The sequence below is a fragment of the Lemur catta genome, chromosome 1 (assembly GCF_020740605.2).
Source record: "Lemur catta isolate mLemCat1 chromosome 1, mLemCat1.pri, whole genome shotgun sequence".
NCBI lineage: Eukaryota > Metazoa > Chordata > Mammalia > Primates > Lemuridae > Lemur > Lemur catta.
In genome coordinates, this window is record NC_059128.1 from 274,197,471 (window position 1) to 274,217,676 (window position 20,206).

The window sequence follows — 20,206 nt, forward strand, 5'->3', positions numbered from 1 at the left end:
TTGGTATCTAGTTATGAATAAATCATGTCTCTCCAAATGGGCAATGGCTCAAAAAGAATTCTGCAAAGGAAACTGGATCCAAGACAACATGGATACTACATACAACTTCTGCTTCTACTCAGAGTGGTGGGTGATGACGAGATCTAACAGGAAGTCAGCCAGAGAAGCTCAGAATTGTGAGGAAGCCCATCTGAAATTGACTGAGTATCCACTTGCATGAAGGGCGACCTCACCCTGTGTATATTGCATCCTGAGGTGTGCTGGTGTGGGGTTGTCACCTCTAGGAAGACATTTAGAATCCAGAACATGAGGACAAACTTCTAGAGTTTTTTCAGTGCTATTTAAAGTCATGTGCTAGCCCAGTGTGTCACAAAAGTCCACCAAACAAATCGGCTTAAAAACTTTTTTTGAGTTTTCCGTGTTAGAGCAAAAGATGAAAGTCCACCTGCATTTGGGGCAATGATCTTCTCCCTGCTGTGGCAAAAAGAACCAAAGTAATGCCCAGAAGACAAGATGGTCAAAGTGCATCTCTTGTTAGCACATAGATTTGGGAGACATGTAGAGAACACTGCTGAACCTGTGGAGAACGCGATGTGAGGTTTGTTAAACAGCTGGATGAAAGTCCAGATGTTTCCACGCTGATTCAGCTTAGGATATGTGCTAGATTTTGCTTCAGCAGGAAATTATCTATAGAACTACTTTTTCTTTTCGAGTGAACCACAAAAGGAAAGATGTACACAAGAAGAAAGATTCTCGATAGTAAAAGGCTTTAAAAATATGAACAATGTTTTATGGGGAAAAAGAAAGTGCTCTGTGTAAGCAGGGATGGGGTGGCACTTCTGATGGGGACACGGCCGTAGTTTGAGGCTGGATTTCAGAGATGGTGCCACTGTGGCTGCATCGCTCGGGGGAAAGCTCCTGTGGGAGAGACGTCAAATCTAGGAAGACAGGACTTCCAACGCACAGTATATTGTTTATATTATTTTATTATGTGATAAGGAGAGACTAAGAAAATCTCTTGTATCATACAGCAGTTCTCTGTTCTGTCATCATAAGGAACTTAGAAGACATGTTGGACTTGAAGTGCTTTCTCTTTTATAAGAAGATAATTATGTCCTAAATTTCTTTCTTATCCCTTTTAATTGCCATTTTATTATATATTTCATTATTTAGATGACATATTAGTACAAAGGTACACGCTTATAACTTATAAATATGCACGTGTTGTAGGTGCCTGCGTACAACTTTTTCACCCCTTAGGGCTCAAGGTCATACCATTTGGGGACCATACTATGCTATAAAGAGTAAAAGTTAAAAATTTAAATGGTTCTCAAATAAAAGGAAAAGAAGAAGGTTAACACACTGATTTTCTTTTTGAAATGATGAATGCTGTTCAAAAATTCGTTACTAAAATATGTTTTCATAAAACTACATTATAAAGTTCATGATTTCATGTATTAAAGAATGACATTGCTACTTTCCTAAGTAAGTTAGCGGGTTCAAACATTCTTCTTTTGGCAGAAGTAGTTCTTTGGGTGCTGACCGAGTAAGATGGAGGGGTCTTAGTTTTTCAAAAAGTTTCCTATGGCTGCTTCCCCATGTGCAGAGATAAACTTAGGTCATTCACTCTCTTCTTAAACAATCACATAGCTCATCTCAAGCCAGACAGGCGTTTTGTCAGAGCTCCTGGGCTGTGTTTTCGTTCTGTCCAGGGGTCTTGCCATCTTTTGCCTTTCTGCTTCTTCACTTCGCCCAGCATCAGGGTTGTCAGTGTTGCAAAGCTTAGGGTGGCTTCGTCTACTGGGAACATTCCCTGGAAACTCAGCTGATATTGTTCTAACTGGAAAAGGTTATTTTTAAAAAATTAACTTTTTAATTAACAAAAAATTGTATTAATATATGTTATCATGTACAACATGATATTTTTAAATATATGTACATTGTGGAATGACTAAACAACAGATATAAAAACCACACGTACTTATTACCATATTTTGTGGTGAGGACACTTAAAATCTACTCTTAGTGATTTTTAGGAATATAATACTTTGGTATTAACTATAGTCACCATGTTGTACAATAGATTGCCTGAACTTATTCCTGCTCTCTAACTGATATAAGGTGATGTCTCATTGTGGTTTTAATTTACATCTCCCTGATGATTAATGATGTTGAGCACCTTTTTATATACCTGTTGGCCTTTTGTATATCTTTTGAGAAATGTCTTCAGGTCCTTTGCCCATTTTTAATTGGGTTATATGGAATTTGCTATTGAGTTGTTTGAATTGCTTGAATATTCTGGATATTAACCCCTTATCAGATATATTTTTTGCTATTATTTTCTGCTGTTCCATAAGTTATCTCTTCACCCTGTTTATTTTCTTTGCTGTGCAGAAGCTTTTTAGTTTAATGGAATTCATTTGTCTATTTTTGTTTTTGTTGCCTGTGCTTTTGGGATCATATCAATAAATCATTGTTCAGACCACTAGCATGGACTGTCCCCATGTTTTCTTCTGGTAGTTTTACAGTTTCAGAATTTACATTTAAGTCTTTAATCCATTTTGAGTTGGTTTTTGTATGTAGTATGAGATGTGAGTCTAATTTCATTTTTCAGCACGTGGATATCCAGTTTTCCCAGCGCTATTTATAGACTGTCCTTTCCTCATTGTGTGCTCTAGGAGCCTTTGTCAAAAATCTATTGACCACAAATACATGGATTTATTTCCAGGCTCTCTATTCTGTCCTATTAATCTATGTGTATGTTTTTATGCCAGTACCATGCTGTTTTGGTGATTATAGCTTTGGACTATATTTTGAAGTCAGGTATGTGATGCCTGTATCGTTGTTCTTTTGGCTCAAGATTGCTTTGGCTGTTTGGGGTCTTTTGTGGTTCCATATGAATTTTAGGATTGTTTTTTCTCTTTCTATGGAAAATGTCATTGGAATTTTTATAGGGATTGCATTGAATCTGTAGATTACTTTGGGTAATATGGACATTTTAATGATATTAATTCTTCCATTCCATGAACATGGGATCTTTCCATTTATTTGTCTTCTTTTTCTTTCATGAATGTTTTAGAGTTTACAATGTACAGGTCTTTCACTTCCTTGGTTAAATTTATTTCTAGGCATTTTTTTTGTAGCTATTGTAAATGATATTGTTTTCTTGATTTCACTTTTGAATAGTTCATCATTAGTATATGGAAACTACTGATTTTTGCATGTTGATTTTGTATGTTGCAACTTTACTGAATTTGTTTATTAGTTCTAACAGTTTTTTTTTTTTTTTTGGTGGTGTCTTTAGAGTTTTCTATGTATATTATCAGGATCTTATATATGATAAAAACAGCCACTTGCCTAGACTATGGATTTTCAGACCAGGTATGTCTTATGATACAAGGGTTAAATGTGAAACAGACTCAGTAAAACTCACAGCTGTCCTGAGAATCCACACTCAGGCAAGTGGTTGTTTTTAACTAGAGTGAATTAATCCCTGTAGACAACTGTAGCTAGTCTGCTCAGTAATTTCCACACATAGCTAATTTAATTGTACTATATTCACTGTCCCAGTTATTAATCTTATCAACCAATTACTAACACCGTGTGTATAATTTTGAAGCCCAATCTAGTGAACTAAAAAGTAAAACGTTGTACCTTAATTGTCATTTCTTTTCTTATCTCTTGGTTTTCTCTTTTTAAAACCAAGAAGCATGTATTTTTAAGTTGGAAAGCCTGTAAGGACATTCATTAACTATTTGTTGATTGATAAATTAATCAGTCATTTAATTTCACCTGTTTCCAGACAGGATTGCACCTACATCATCTCAAATGCAGCTGTCCATCTTCTTCTTTGAGCTATATTGTGAATTGTTGTGGCTTTCATTTCGGTGGGATATGTGTGTGTGCTGTTTTAAAATAAAGCAGACAAGCAAGATCTATAGCCTGTTTAGCGGTTTGATAAAACAAGTTATTCTACCCAGCTCCCCTGTTTCGTTTCTGCTTTCACATCTTGGAGTAGTTTTTATTGTACAAATGAAAGAACTGAAGCCCTGCAAGGTGCAGTGACCTGCTCACGGTCACCTGGCCCTTTGCTAGCAGAGCCAGTAACAGAAGTAGGTCGCTTGACTGTGGGCCCAGGGCTCTCCCCACGCTGCATCCTGCTTGCTGGCCATCCTGGGATGAGACTTTGCATTGCAGTTTTCTGGCCTGCCAACCATTTGCAGCACTCTCTCAACCAAGGACTGGTTTAAACATTAATGACTGCTTAAAGGGCATTTCTATTTCTGAGAGTTAAGCCATACTTTTTCTTTTCTCCTCTGGCAGAAATCTGACATCCAGGACAGCGTCTGCTACAAGACCCAGCTCTACCAGATAGAAAAATGCAGGGCCACCAAGGAGCCCTATGAGGTGGGTGACCCCCCAAGGCGAAACATGGGTCTCTTAGGAGGTGTGGATTTCCATTTTGCAGGGAGAGTAATTACCACCGGTACTACCTACCAGTTACTGTAAGACACTGAAGTGACAAAAGACAAATACTCTCGTAACTGAGCCCTTGAGAAATGGTTTACAGCGGAGCCACCATCACCGTCTCTAAACCCTGGTTCTCTTCGGTGGCTACATGTGATTCGCTGGGAACATTTAAACATCTGGACGCCCAGACTCTCCTCTGACCAGTTATGTCAATCTCAGGAGGTGGGACTTATGTATCAGTATTTTTTTAAAGCTCTCTGAATGATCCAGTGAGCAGTGCAGGTTGGAAACCGCTATCAGATCTCCAAAGGGTAAAAATGAGATGCTCAATGTTCTCACTCACATGTGAGAGCTAAAAAAAGAAGAAATTGAGCTCATGGAAGTATAGAATAGAATTATGCTTACTAGAGGCTGGGAAGAGTCGGGGGAGAGAGAAGTTGGTTAACGGATCCAAACTTACAGCCAGAGAGGAGGAATAAGTTCTAGTGTTCCGTGACACAGTAGGGTGACTATAGTTAATAAGAATTTATTGTGTATGTTCAAAAAGCTAGAAGAAAGGATTTTGAATGTTGCCAACACAAAGACATGATAAATGTGTGAGGTGACAGATATGCTAATTACCCTGATTTGATCATTGCACACTGTATACATGTATCAAAACATCACTCTGTGCCCCATAAATACATGCAATTATTACGTGGCAGCTAAAAATACAAGGAAAAAATGCAAAGGCGAAAAAAAAAATATAGCTGAGTCTAACCCTTGGCGCCAGGAGAAGTAAGTAAGAGGGGGTGGGGAGTATCTTTCCTAGTCAGCCATCGCTGGTGACCTGATGTCACCTGGAAAAATACCACAGTTCTTTGATTTGGAATAAAAACTAGTATCCTATGGCAGAACGTCACAAATTTGCACCCCAAATACTTGTTTGTAAGGAGATTGTGCATTCCAGATCCAAGGCCAGGCATGTGGGGGTGAGGTGTTGCCTCAGAGCCCCTCACGCACCTTTTGTCAGGTGGGCTCTTCCCCTCAGGAGCCTCTCCCATGTCCCCCAGGTGTCCCTGCTGTGGGAACCCCTCCTGGGACACCCAAGAGTCACTTTGTTTGAGAAGAGATCAAAAAGGGAACCTCCCTCCATGCCCTGGGGGAGGCCACAGGCCTGGCCTCCTCCCTCTTTCCTTTTCCAGCGTAAAGTTTCCAACCCGATCCCACCTGCCACGCGTGTCACTCTGAGCTCAGGGGAGCAGTGAAGCACCGGTGATTACCGAGCCCAGCACTGGGCCCCAGGGACATTGAGGACCAAGAGTGCCCAGCTGCTGGGCGCCACGTGTGAATGTGACAGGAATGCAGGAAAGGGCCCGGCCCTGAGTGCCAGGGCCAGGGAGAATGTCCATTCCAGACAGAGCCCGGGCGCAGAGGGAGGGGAGAAAGTGGCAGAGGCCATGGTGAAGGGTGGCCAGGGAGGGGGCAGGGGAGACCACGGGATGAGAAAGGTCACGTACGAAATGGCCTGCAGTGTCGGCTGAGCACTCAGTTGTCCTGAGTTCGCTAGGGAGGACGGCTTCATGGCGGTGAAGAAAGCAGAGGGGGCGTTGCACGGATTGGGGGTGGTGGAAGACGGGAAGTGAAGACAGTGAACTCCACCTCTCTGTCACCGATGCTGTGATGGAAGGAGAGGCTGCCTTGCCTGGGCTGGGGGCCTCCTTCCTCCGAGACAGGCCGTGGGGCCCCGGCGATGAGGATGGAGATGAGCCCTATGCAGGCTGGGCCGTGGCGGGCAGGCGTGAGCCGCAAGCCCGGGCGGGGCTTTCAGGCTGAAAGCAGGAAGGCGGGCCGGTGTCAGCACCCAGATGCCCCCTGAGCTCCAGACCTCTCTGGCCAGTTGCCTACTAAATGTTAACCTCCTGTCACCTGAGTGAAGGCGTCTCACATCTAGCATGCTCGGAACCCAACTCTCCCTCCCCACCCCGTAGCAGCCCAGGTCCTGCTTGCTTCTCTGCCTCGGCTCCCAGCCCCAATCCCCTCTCCCCCCAGCCCTGCTTCTTGCTCCTTGCTTTGTGCACAGTTCCCCACCCCCACCCCATCGCCCGCCTTTGGACTTGCTGTGCACATGCTGTTCCTTCTTCCAGAATGTCCTCCCCACCCCTCTTTGCTGAGTTTGTCTTGCATCTTCAGATCCCAAGGCAAGGTCAGCTCCTCGTGGACTCCTGCTGTTCTGTGACCTCTGCCATCGGGTCCCATCCCTCCAGCAAGGCTTTCGCACCACAGTTTCCATCCTGCGGCCTGTCCCATGTGCAGCTTTTCATTTGTTTGGGGTTATTTATTTAACAGCTCTCCCTCTGTGAGAGTCATAAGAGCAGGGACTGAGTCCCTCTGGCTCCTCTCAGTATCCCGGAGTCTACACAATGCCTGGCATATCGTAAGTGCTCAGTAAATATTTGCTTAATGAACAAATGCAAGAATCAAGTGAGCCTCGACCTGAGTCTCAGAAAGTGAAGAGGACTAGGATAGGCCATCGGAGAAGGTAGAACATTCCAGGTGGGACCTGTAGCTGGATGAAAGTCAGGGGGACACCTGCAGCATAGCACACAAGTGGCATCATCACCACCAGATGGCCGTGCCTTAAGGCAGGAGGGGACTCTGTGGTCACCTGCCCTCGCTGAGGTCTCGCCAGCTGGAGTCCAGGGCGTGAAGATTTCAGGGTTAGGCTTCTTTGTCTCTTGGTTTGCATTCGACTGTTTAGGGCCTCAAAGAATAATGCAGACTTAGATGCACTGATAGCCCCATGGGGCTGTCCAAGTGACCCATAAGCCACCTTGCTTACCCTCCTGTCCACACTGACCTTGCCCGTGCCCCACTACGATTGTGTTTGAAGGCACCAGAACTGCAATGGGAAGAGAAGGCCCTTCTTTCGTCCAGATTCTTTTTCTCTGTTATTTCATTTGGCCTGAAAACCCATGGTGAGCATTTTAAACATTTGTTGAAATATTTAATGGTTAGGATTTAAATAGGAACACTAATGGGCAAACAGTATTTCAATTTTCTATGATCCATTTGTTTTCTCCAAACTGCGCTGCTACTTCTGCTAATTAAATCACAGCTATTAACCAGATTATCCAACTTTTCTCTGTCAGAACCTAGAAAGTGGAATGGAGCTGGTTCGCAGAAGCATTAAGAGGGTCTGGAAGGGCCCAGACTTCATAGGTCAAGGCCGCTCGGAGCTGCTGGGTTTCCTTCCAGTCGCCCTTGGTGGGCCCAGGAGGAGAGGCTGGGGGGTGGGGAGAGGGAGTGGTGGGCAGAAGTTTCAGGTTGTACGAAAACTGTGGTGGGGCTCAGGGTCTGAGCCCCCCGGGACATCATAAAGTTGTGTCCCATGCACTGAGTGCAAGCTGTGGCCTCTTTGTTTCTCTTGATCCTGGTTCTTTTTGTCCTGGGAGACAAAGGAGCTGAATTAAGTTGAAAAAACTTCCCCATTGGGATTACAGTGCTGTGATTTTATGGACTCTGCCATTTTCTCCGCTTCTCTTTCCTGTAACAGGCTGAGAATGTATCTGTAAAAGTGGGCCAAGTTTCTCCTTTGAGAACACCGGTACACGTGTGGCCTGAGGGACTCCTCTTCCTAAAAAAGAGACCCTCTGGGGCCATGGGGGTGGAGGCGGGGTGGGCATCATTTTTAACCTGACTTATTTATGAAAGCCATATGGAACCCAAAGCCAGTTGTGTTAAAGTCTTTTAAAATTTAATATTGATTTGTAAAAAAATTGTAAACTACAACTAGGAGATCTCTGCAGTGACAAAGTAATATTGGAGTTTTGGGAGGAAAGTCATGCGGAGAGAGGCAGTGGGACTGGATTTGTCTGCCAGGGCTGCCGTAACAGGTACCACCAGCCGGGCAGAAGTTGATCTTCCCGCAGTCCGGAGGCCGGGAGTGCAAGATCAAGGTGTTGGCAGGGCTGACTCCCCCCGAGGGCTGTGTGGAGAATCTATTCCAGGCCTCTCCCCTGGCTGCTGGGGGTTGGGGCAGTCTTTGATGTTCCTTGGCTCGAAGACACATCACCATGATCACTGCCTTCATCTTCACGTGGCATTCTCCTTGTGTGCCTGTCTGTGTCCAAATCTCCATTTTATAAAGACACCAGTCACATTGCATTAGGACCCACCCTAATAACCTCATTTTAACTTGATTACCTCTGTAAAGACCCTGTCTCTAAATAAGGTCCAATTCTGAGCCCCTAGGAGTTAGGACTTCAACCTATGGATTTTGGGAGAGTACAATTCAACCCACAACAGAAACTATAAGTGTATAGGCAAATATTAAAATGTTCACTCTGTGTCTTATTTCAAAATCTATACAACTTGCTAAAATAAAGTTGAGAATCGGGTCAATTTGTGCTGTTAGAAATGAGAATGTTACTTTTGAGGGACAGAGTGACTAGGAGAGGACACAGGTGCACAGGGGGAGGGAAGCTTCCGGGTGCTGGCTGGGCTCTGTGTCGCGGTCGGGGTGCCGTTTCCGTGGGTACTGTTACTGTTTCAAGAAAACACATCAAGCTGCTTACTTATCACTAGAGCAGTCCCAGTTCTGCATCTTAGATTTTAATAAAAAGTTTACCCGGAAAAGCTATTCAGCACGTGAATGAGGACATCTACCCACTTTCACTACGATTTCAGAGTTCATTGTTGTTGTCGTTGTTTTGTCTGTAAACATTGACACAAAAGGGTCTCAGCCAGAACTGCAGGGAAACAGTAAGGGGAGAGTTTGGGGAATCAGGAGCAGGTGCAGCTTTTTGAATTGTTAAAAATGCTGCTTTTCACAGGCCTCCCTGGACACCTGGACCAGAGACCTTGAATTCCATGCTGTGCAGGTAAGAAGTGGGGGTTTATGATGTATTAGTCTGGGTGCACCAGAGAAACAGGACCAATGTGCAAACACACACACACACACGCATATAAATGGAGAGAGAGAGAGAAAGAAAAAGAGAGATTGAAATTGAGATTTATTTTAAGGAATTGGCTGACGTGATTGTACAGGCTGCAAGTCCAGACTCGCAGGGCAGTCCAGCAGGTTGGAAACTTGGGCAAGAGTCAATGTTGCAGTTTCAACCCCAAAGGCCACCCAGAGGCAGAATTTCTTTTGCCAGAAGACCTCATTCTTTTTTTCTTAAAGGCTTTGATTGGATGAGACCCACCCACAGTATGGAGGGTAATCTACTCAAAGTCTACTGATTTAAATGTTAATCACATCTTAAAAATACCTTCCCAGCAACATCTAGACTGGTGTTTGAGCAAACAGCTGGGTACCATGGCCTGGCCAAGCTGACATGTGATATCAACCATCACTTGTGATTCTAAGGGTTGGCCCATGTTTGCCTGCAGCACCAGGGTCTCTACGCCCCGTCCTTATCCTGAGTTAAAACATACAGAATCCTGTTGTGAGTGAGTTAAGCAGAATCCCCCGGATCAGATTGGTGCTTTCTAAGTGGAGTTGACTTTTTATTATTGTCCTACTGTAACTACGCACCTGGCTGTGCATCCTGCTTCTACCTGTTTGAGACATGGGGTTTCCAATGGTCTAGACGAGCTTCCTGGCTTGGGGGCCTAATTTATGAACCGAGCTCTTTTTTTTTATCAATTCACTCATGGCTTTTTCTGCTGCAAAATCAGGCTTTCCCTTATGTGACCTTATGTGATGGGCAATAAGGAACCAAAACCAACCAACCAGCCAGCAACACCCAGGTCCCTGGGCCATCCCAGATGGTAGCAGGTGGCATCTGGTACTGACGTGCCAAGTGGCTGGGTGAGGCTTGCTATCCATCAGAGGGACAGCAAGCTCTAGAAAAGCCCAGGACGGGCTGGACTTGCTAGAGTTACTCAAAGAAAACTCAGCTCCTAGGGCTCCTCTGCTGCAGGAGGGGAGAGGCACCCTTCCCAGGCACGGTTCTTCCCCCAGCCTGGGCTGACGGGGATGCAGAGCAGTGTCCGTCCCTGTTAAATCAATGCATTTGCTGTTCAGACAACGAAGCAGGTGCCAGCTTCATTTTTATCCTCCCAGAGCTGGGACAGACCCACACTTTTGGTGACAGATGGGCAAGTGACTTGCCCAGCATCACCCAGCAAGCTCTGGAGAGAGCCAGGAATAGATCTCAGATGTCCAGACTGCCAAGCCACGACCACAGCTGGTGTCATTGGGTGCAACACCCATGGGAGCAAAGCTGAGAAGGAAGGGGGAGGGTGCAGGTTTTTGGAACACAGAAGCCTGTGGCCATTCTTCAGTGGCTGTCATACCCCCAGTGGCACAGCCATCGGGGAAAGTCCGAGGGGGCCAGCTCTCTGCAGCTCAGTCATCAGAGGCTGAAGATAAGGCTTCCTCCCAGCACCAGCTGCTGGAGCCTGCAGAGATCACCCTCCAGAAGCCCCGTGGGTCACCTCCGGGCTTCTACCTCTCCTCCATGGAACAATGCACAGCATCAGTGGTCTTGGGTAGAAGATCCTTTATGGGGCCACATTTTCACAAGGTGCCATTTTGTAAACGTCCATGCACATCTGCAGTGGGTGGAAATGGTTGATGGAAAACAAGAAGCTGTTCGTGTGGCTTGCAGCCAGGGCCTCATGTGGTCCCCTCTCTGATCTGCCTTGTGGGGTTGGGACTGTGCCGTGAGGGTGCAAAGAGGGCGTGCTCAGAACTGGGAGCTTGAATTGCATCACCCACTACGCAGTTCCAAGTCCACTGGGGTGCTGGGAGCACTGCCCGGGGAGCATCGGAGGGAAGCCAGGAGTCCCCGCAGGCCGCAGCATGGCAGAGTGAGGAGCGAGAACATGTGTGGGGAGTGTGATTAGTCCCTCTGAAGATCTGTTTCTGTTATGTAAGGCAATTTAGCATCCTGCTCCCTAGGAAATTTCTTTCGGAGAAAATAGGCCATGCAAATGAAAAAGTATAATTGGGTGATCGGTTGCATTAGGTAACACGTGCTTAGGGGTGGGGGGTGGGCATTGAGATGGGCTGGTCGTAAACAAACACGTTTCCTCTGGGCTGTTGACTCTTTTACATGGACTGACCCTGAGTTTGTCCCCTGCAGGGAGCCGTCGGGGTGAATTCTTGATTTCCCCCTAGAAAGCAGTTACTCTGAGATCCCTGATTCTTTTAGGCTGGAGAAGGATGTGCTGGGAGTTTGGGGAGGATGTGCCAGGATGATTGGGACTAAGGTTAACAAAGGTGACCTTAGCAGGCTTTCCCACGAGTTTCTGTCTAGTGCTACATTTTCCCTTCTTCTGCCCGCATAGTGGGCTTTCTGCTCATTGCCAATAGCTCTTTGTCAGTCACAGGAGAAATTTGGTCCTACAGGCCAACCTTGGTCTCTTTCCACAACAAACACTCACACGTCGTACACTTCTTGGTGCAAATGAGCTCTATCTGGGTGGCAGTACTGGCCCCCAGAAGTTTTGCATCTTGATCATTAGGCTTTTGAGGACCCAGAAAGGTTGGAAAATAACTGAAATGAACCTGTAAAGCCGCCAGCAGCTCCCTAAACATGGGGGTCCCAGAGCAGCCTGAAGAAAGGTTTGCTGATAGGTTTAAAAAGCAATCCTAAAAAGTGAAGAACTGCGATTTTGTCTTTTCTTCCAAATGTTGTTTTAAAATGTATGACGAAGGTATGTTTGATTATTTCTTCCTGTTTAAGGTGTTAATAGGTAGAACTGATGACTTCTGCATAAAAATAGGGATAGAACCGAGCAAAAGAAAGAGATTCTGCCAGACTTTTCCGGAAAGGCCCCTTTGATGCTAGATGGGGGTGTGTGTGTGTGTGTAAAAGCTCCTTCTCCTACACCTTCGAGAAGGTGGCCTGTGAGTGTGTCATGGAAACACAGAGAGAGAAACAATGCAAGACTGTCATTGTTGTCTGCTGGTTTGGCCAAGGTGACCTGGAGCACATGGTCCCCTTCGTGGCATCCCAGAGAACAGCCTGGGGCATGTGGCCTCCGCGGTGGCAATCAGATGGCGTTGGCGGAGCCGTGGGTCTGCAGCGAGCTCCTGCCTCCACGCCAGCAGCTGTGTCTGGTCTGTCCACTGCTGGGGTCGCCTGCCCCTGCCCCTGGCTTTGAGAGCGCGCTGCCAAGTCGAGGGTTGACAACATAGACTTCAGGGCTGGGAAAATCTGAGTTTCCACTGGGGTCACGGGTGGATTATTTAACCACTTCAGGCTGTTTCCTCATGAGTAAAGGAGGTCACAGAATTTGCCTCCTGGTGGGTCACGCTCTTAGTGCAGTGTCTGGCGCCCTGTGTGTTCTCAAAAAAGGCTGGTGGCAGCTGCTAAGGTGCTGAGCAAGCAGTGTGCGGAAGTTCACCTCTCCTGTCTTCCCACCTCCCTGCTCTGCGGGGGACAAACCGTGTCAGCTGAGGGCCGGGTCCCCAGGGAGCTGCAGGCCCTGGCAGCGGCACGCCAGGCTCAGCACCCCCTTCCTGTTCCTCCCCGCTGTTCTTTCCCACTCAAGAACTGGACACCACAAACCCGAATCTGCAGAGCTTTTGAACATCCTTGTTAGAAAGGGCTATAAAAGTGCAAAGAGATGTTTCCCTGAGAAGCTTTTCAGCAACATACATGAAAAATAGATGAGCTCTCTTGATTTGCAACAGCTTTAGTTGAGGGGAAAGATGTGAAAATATATCTTTTTTTCCTCATCCGGGGTGAGGTCAGGGATGCAGTTGCCTCTGTTTAACAGGAAACATCAAGCACGGTCTTTAAGGCCAGAAAAAAAGAACTTCTGCAGCTGCTTCTTAGTGACACCACCACCCTTCCCAGAAGCTTGAATTCAATTTATTTTAATTCAGTTCAGTTTCCACCAGCCCTTTTTTTAATTTTTTTTTTTTTAACATTTCAATAACTATTAAGCTCTCTCTAAGCATCTGGCTTTATGCCAGAGGCTGTGGGCTTGCAGATATATAAAATAGTCAAATTCACTCCCATTAGAGGGATTATAATCCAACTCAACAAAGGCAAGGCTTACAGCAAAAAAGGCTGCATACAAGTGAGTTTTAAGTACACAAGTAAGTGCTCGCATGACTAGAGGGTAGAAAGAGCCAGGGCCGCCCAGGGCTCCCAGGATTTGTTTTGTCCACGTTGCGTTGGACGCCTCCTTGGCTCGGCTGCACAGACGGTAACTTGTGTTAAGGAGGAAGCAGTTACGTTTCAAGTTGCCTTTGCAGAGCTGTTACCGTGGGCACAATGTTTGGGCACCACTTTAAATGCAGACGGTAGATGCAGAAGTTCTGATCTGTTTTACCTTAGTTTGTTCAGCTTGTTCCAGAATAACTGACTTCCTAGAGGTGGCCTTGCCCTTGCTGGAACACCTTGAAACAGCAAAGAGCGAGAGGGCTAGAGACCGTTGAAGCCCCCTTGTCGCCCGGGTGGAGGGAAGGAGGCTGGGACTTCCACTGGCCCCTGGCTCTCCCCTCGCTCGACACAGCTGGGAGCATCAAGACTTGAAAGGCTGGCATTTCTCTAATCCGCATGGGCGAGGGATGTTCCTATGTGTGTGTGTCTGAGCATGTGTGTTTGCTTCTGATTTGAAGGATAAAAAGCCCAAAGAACAAGAAAAAAGAGGAGACTTTCTTCATCGACCGTTCTCCAAGAAGTTGGACAAGAACCTGCCCTCACACAAGCAGCCCTCGTCCTCGCTCATCACACAGCTGCAGAACACCAAAGCGCTGCTGAAGGACCGCAAGGCCCCCAAGTCCGCCTTCCCTGACAAAGGTGGGTCGGCCCTGCCGCCCCTCTCAGGCCACTTGTGTCGAGCTGCGTGTTGGCTGTGTACCCCCAGGGCATGGCCGCAGGTGCCCTGGGCCAGACGTGATTCTTGGGCCCAGGAAAGAGGAGTTACAGACCTCAGGTAGCCCGAGAACAATCGGGGGCCGAACTGGGTGGTGTAGGCCACCTGTGCAGGAAGGAGCTGAGAGCACAGAGATGGGGTGCACGAGATTATGGAAACAGAGACTGAGGTGCACGATAGTGTTAAAGTGCACAGTACTGCAGGAGCAGAGATTGGGGTATGGCATTGTGGGACCAGAGATTGAGGTACATGTTACTGTGGGAGTAGATATCGGGGTATATGGTACTGTGGGAGCAGAGATTGGGGTACATGGGATTGTGGGAGATGAGATTGGGGTATGTCACTGGGGGAGCAGGTACTGGGGTATATGTTACTGTGGGAGCAGAGGTTGGGGTACGTGGATTGTGGGAACAGAGGTGAGTGTGTAAGCTGTTGCGGGAGTGGAGATTGGGTTTCCCCACGGTGGCATCGTGGGCACCGTCCCCAGACAGCAGGCCCTGTGCGGCACTGGAATGTGGCGAGTCTGGGCTCTGTGGTGGGGGAAGGTGGTCGGGCCTGAGTTCCAGCCCCAGCTCTACTTACTGCCTGTGGAGGCCCAGCTTCCTTCTCCGCTGACGATCTGCACTGGGTCCCTGACTTGTAGTGGCTCCTGCCTGTCGGAGCTACTGGCTGGATGAAACGAGTCGCATGTGTCGGCTCTTTGGGCTGATTCAGAATCCAGCACATCACAGATAACTGACAAATGTGTCTCTCTCCTCTGGGACGAGTGGCAGAGCTCACTGGGCACGGGCTCAACACGCAGGGTAGAAACACTGAGAGGGGACGCGGGAGCGGGAATGTCCTGAGGCAGAGCCGAGAGGTAAAGGAGAGGTTCTTCTTACTGAAGCGGATGGGTGAGGTCACAGAGTTCCGTCCCTTTGTTGCAAACATGAAGACACTGAGGTTCGGAGAGGGCCATGGCTGTCTGTGATCAGCTCAAGCGTGCCGGGCCATTAGTCCCTGAGTGGGACTCAAACCCACCTCCTATCCTCCTCCCTCCCACGCTGCCCCCGACAGAAGCTACTGTCCCCATACTGCCCATGGCAGCCTTGGAGCAGAGCCCATGGCTGACCTCGGAGGGGAGCTGGTGCTCGCGTGCCAGCTGGAGCCCGAGACGTCGGCTGTTGATGAAGTTCTGCTTCTTTCTACTGGTGGATCTCAGACGTCCGTGCTGGCCTGTTTTATTTTGGTGTCTCCATCCTTATTCACATAAGGCGAGGCGGCCTCCCCGTGCCCTCGGCTGCTCCTGACAACGCTCCAGCGGGCAGCAGCTTGCTCCTGCCTCGGGGCCTCGCCAGGGCCTATAAAATGTTATGGGAGAAGAAAGAAGCGAACACACAGCTTATTCCGCATGAACTTGGCTTTATTCCTCTCAGCTCCAAATCTGTAGGGGGTTTTCCGTTTCTTTTCTGACACAGTTTGCAAACTGGATTCTAGTCTGTGCCAGCTTGAGATGGGAGCCGTGGGGATTGGCCGGTTGCCCTAACTGTATGGATGAAGCGTGTTCTGCCCTGCTCAGAATCGGAGGAGGCTCCGCAGAGATCAGAAACCGTGCGGAGCCCTAAAAGGAAAGGAAATCCTGACACGTGCTCCCGCGTGGATGAACCTGGAGGACATTATGCTGAGGGCATTGTGCCAGCCTCAAAAGGCAGATACCGTATGATTCCGCTTACACGAGGCCCTAGAGCAGTCAGGTTCACAGAGACAGACGGTCAGGGGTGCTTGGCAGGGAGTTCGGGGAGTGGGGAATGGAGCGTTATTGTTTAATGGATAGGGGGTGTTAGATTGGCAACAGGAAAAGAGTTCTGGAGACTAATTCTACAACAATGTGAACATACTTCACACGGTACTTCAAATGGTTAAGATGATAAAAATTCTGTTATATGCTTCCATATGGGCTGTCCAGGACCAGACTGGAGGGGCCTGGGTGTGCTTCTGAGAGTTTTATGGATGTTGTGTCGAGCACAGGCATCTTTTTTATTCTGAGGCACTTTGGCAGCATCCGGAATTTTAAGTAGCCAAAAGGGGGACACATGTTAAGCTGGGGCGGTGAGGCAGCCTGGGATCCAGGAGACCTCCTGTCTCCAGCCTCCTGTCCCCTCCTTCCTAGAAGAACTCCGGGCCTCCTTGGGGACAGTTGGACGCTGCTGGCCGAGTAGCCACGGCCATTTGCTGGTTGGTTCCTCTCAGCCTGGGCGGGTAACTGTCTCAGTCCAGCTGGGGTCAGAGCAGGCAGGAGGGGGGCCGAGCGTGCTGTCTGGGTGGCTGTCTTCATGATTCTGTGTGTGCTTTCTTGGTGTGCAGATTCCTTCGGCTGCCGCAACATCTTCCGCAAAACCTCCGATTCCAATTGCGTGGCTTCTTCTTCCATGGAGTTCATCCCTGTCCCACCGCCCAGGACCCCCAGGATAGTAAAGAAACTGGAGCCCCACCAGCAAGGGCCCGGGAGCACGGGCATCGCCCCCAAGGAAGACCCCCTGATGCTGGACATGGTGCGCTCCTTCGAGTCTGTCGACCGCGACGACCACATAGAACTGCTGTCCCCCTCTCATCACTACAGGATTCTGAACTCGCCTGTGAGCTTGGCTCGCAGAAATTCCGGTGAGAGGACACTCTCCCCGGGGCTGCCGTCCGGAAGCACGTCACCTCTCCAAACTCCTTTGCATCCCACTCTGATCTCCTTTGCTCATGAAGATAAGAACAGCCCCCCCAAAGAGGAAGGCGTGTGCTCCCCACCTCCGGTTCCCAGCAGCGGCCCCACGCAGCCTCTGGGGAGCCCAAACTGCGTGAAAAGCCGAGGCAGGTTCCCCATGATGGGCGTCGGGCAGATGTTGAGGAAGCGGCATCAGAGCCTGCAGCCGTCTGTGGACAGGCCCCTGGAGGCCGGCGTGCCCCCGCTGCAGCCGGCAGCCCCCACGAGCCTGTCCTTTGACGTGGCCGATGGGCTCAAGGGCCAGTGCTGACCTGGGCCGGCGGGATTCTGGGTATCTCTAAAGAAAAGCGATGGGACAGATGCACACGTCTGTCAGGGTGTGAACAAAGACCTTGAGCGGGCACCCTTTAATGCCTCATCTATTCCTGCCCTGCAATCCTGCCTGTAGCCGAAACCCACAGACCCGAAGCCTGCACAGTCCAGCCTCGCTTGGGGACCCTGGAGATGCTGGGAGTGGAGAGGAGTGTCGGCTCCAGGGGCGGCCACTTCCAGCCGTTCGGATTCCCCCTTCCTCCCACGTCCCACCCGTGGCCGTCGCCGGGCTTGCTGGGGAAACCGTGCTCCGGCTGCCCAGATTACAGACTGTTACCAGACCTTTCTTCACTCTCTGCGACACGTGTGCCTCTCAGAGGGTTGTTCTCTTTTCAGCCATCGGCCACGGTCACGTGGGGACCAACAGCGTCACAAAGTCACTCATCCAGGGCACGGTGTCCTCCGCAGAGTGAAGCGGCCCCGCCTTTTGTAGCAACGATTCCCCACCGGCCGGCAGGAGTTGGTGACAGGGAGTGGGGGGCCCAGGAACCTCCGGGAAGACAGCGAGGAGCCTCAGGCAGAGACTGAACCAAACGGCGGGACCCTGTGGAAAGGTACAGACGGAAGGAAACTCACGTCCCAAGCAAGGTTTTGACCGGTGTTTTTCTTTTATTGAAACTTGCTAAATGGTTGAATGATCTTCTCCAAAGAGATTTTTGTTTATGTGATGTCGGTAAGTTGAAGTAGCATAAATTTTAAAAACCTGGATGGAGAGATGAGAGGCAATTCCACCAAACTCACGTTTGTGCGAGAGAATGCAGCGTGGAGAGCAAAATTGCTCGCCCCGGTGACACGTTTCGTGGTGGTGGCCGGTGGGCGGGGGAGGATCCCAGTTGTCCTGTGTTCATCCCATTGTATCAACAGAGCCCTGATCCTTCCGGAAGGCGTAGAACATAGTTGGTTCTTTACAAAGAGGGAAAAGATGGTCATGGTGGGATTCAGATGGCAAGAAGACGTCGTTACCTCTGCAGTGCGGTTTTCCAGCTGCCCGGAAAACAAGTGCAGTTTAGAGCACAGCCAGTTTGCTGCGAGCTGTGAACAGGTTTGTCTGGCGGGAACCTGCTCAAATAAAGGCCAGGTTCTTCTTCGAGGAGAGCAGCGTTCCCCACACAGGGTTCAGTCCATACCGTGTCTTCACACCTTTCACCAAGGATCGAACCAAAGATGCATCTCCGGTTTTGTGTCTGTACCATCCCTGTGTGTGTGTTTTGTGGACCCTCCGTGTTGTTTGACTGTGTCCAGCTGGAGCCTGATGGTGGCTGTCCACCACGTGGGGCCTCGGCCCTGGCATTTGGCAGGGAGCACTTGGTCACGAACAGAAGCGGAAGAAGAATCTGGAGCACAGGTTGGACAGTGGTTGGTTTTGGAGACTGGAATCTTCAACTTTTCACTAGTGCAGCTGTGACTAGAGGCCACCACTGTGGTCCCCCTGGGGTAGTCATCTCATCCATTGATTCCAAGATGGGCCAAGGCCCTTGAGAATTGCAGAGCCAGCCTTCATTTCCCTGGTAGCCAGCCCTTGCCAGAGGGCAGGGAGGTGGCTCTTGATCGGTTCCTCATTCACCGGTGGTGACTTCCCTTGGCCCCTCACGTCTCTGACTAAGCAAGAAGAATGCTGTTTGGCTGACTGCAGAAACCCCTTCAATGCCCCAGTTTTGGCTGACCTTGGCAAGACCTGGAGCTGCTTCCTGCCTCCCAAGGGGACAACCCCAGCTCCAGGCCATGTTGGGAGGAGGTCAGACTCCTGGCTGTTGGCATTATTCCTGCGTATAGCTTCAGACTGGGTTCCAGAACTTACCAATGAAAACAGAGCTTTTTAAGAGAGAGAAGATTGAAAAGAAATCATCTTTTCGAAGAAATGACCCTCTCTCCATCTGACACGAAGAGTTTGATTTTCGGTTGGTGAAGGAAACTTTCCTAAAGGTGACTTCCAGCTGCATCTGTCCCACTCTGCAAGTTCACGGGGTGTGCACCTGTGCATTGTGACCTTTCTGGAGCCCCTGATGTCTGTTTCTTGCACTGTAATTTCCTCAAGAACAGGAGCGTTTCCGCGTAGCTGTTAGCCTGTGGGGAACGTGTTTGCCATTCCTCGAGTGCTTCAAGAACAGCTGCAGACACCTGACCGCATCGCCATCGGTGACTTGGACTCTGAACTCAGGTTTATTCTGAACACAGTGAGGTGAGGGGGGTGAGGCAGGGGGGAAAACTGTATTTTTTGTGTGTGTGAGCACCTGACAAATCTATGAAACCAAGTAAAAGGAAAAATGTTAAATTCTTTATTATTTTATTATATTTATATGGAAAACTTGACTATCCCTTTGGTAAGTACAAGGTGTGTTGTCTGTCTGACCCATGGCTGTCTCCCTTAGTCTGTGCCGGTGATTCCAGTCGGCCTGGAGTTACTGACGGGAAGGACTGAACTGTCATCGTGTGACGTCCAGGAGGAAAAGTCTGTTTTAATTGTATGATTTGGTCATAAGTAAGGACTGTGTTTGTGTCACCACCATTAAATAAGTGTACTTTTCTAATGACTGTGAAATACACTTTTCGCTCACTATGACTGCTTCTTTATTTGCTGATAAATCTTAAAACATCGAGTACATTGCAAATAGAAATACGGGTACCATCTTGTATGGAAAGTTCTTGGCCCAGCAACTGACTGGATACAAGTGGGAATTCTGTTGTGGGGCATTTGGGGGCATTTTCTGCTCCAGTTTCCCTGCGTCACTGTACCTGCAACAGGTGTGTGTGCAAAGTCCGTGTGACCTGCTGCAGATGGCAGTTCAAGGTGAATCAGCATGTTTCATTTTGGGGGTGCTCGGGATCTCCCACGGAGCCTCTGAAAATGGC

At 48.6% G+C, this 20,206-nt stretch overlaps 1 protein-coding gene across 1 annotated transcript in view; it reads left to right on the top strand.

Annotated features, from left to right (window-relative positions):
• The window catches only part of HUNK (hormonally up-regulated Neu-associated kinase), a 66,949-nt gene extending 47,036 nt beyond the window's left edge, over window positions 1-19,913 (top strand). The window contains exons 8-11 of the mRNA XM_045525170.1: window positions 4,324-4,407; window positions 9,285-9,332; window positions 14,036-14,216; window positions 16,636-19,913. Coding sequence (XP_045381126.1) covers window positions 4,324-4,407; window positions 9,285-9,332; window positions 14,036-14,216; window positions 16,636-17,294 — 972 coding nt within the window. The 3' untranslated portion in view covers window positions 17,295-19,913. The remainder of the gene's footprint in view (window positions 1-4,323; window positions 4,408-9,284; window positions 9,333-14,035; window positions 14,217-16,635) is intronic.
• Window positions 19,914-20,206: the final 293 nt, after the last annotated feature.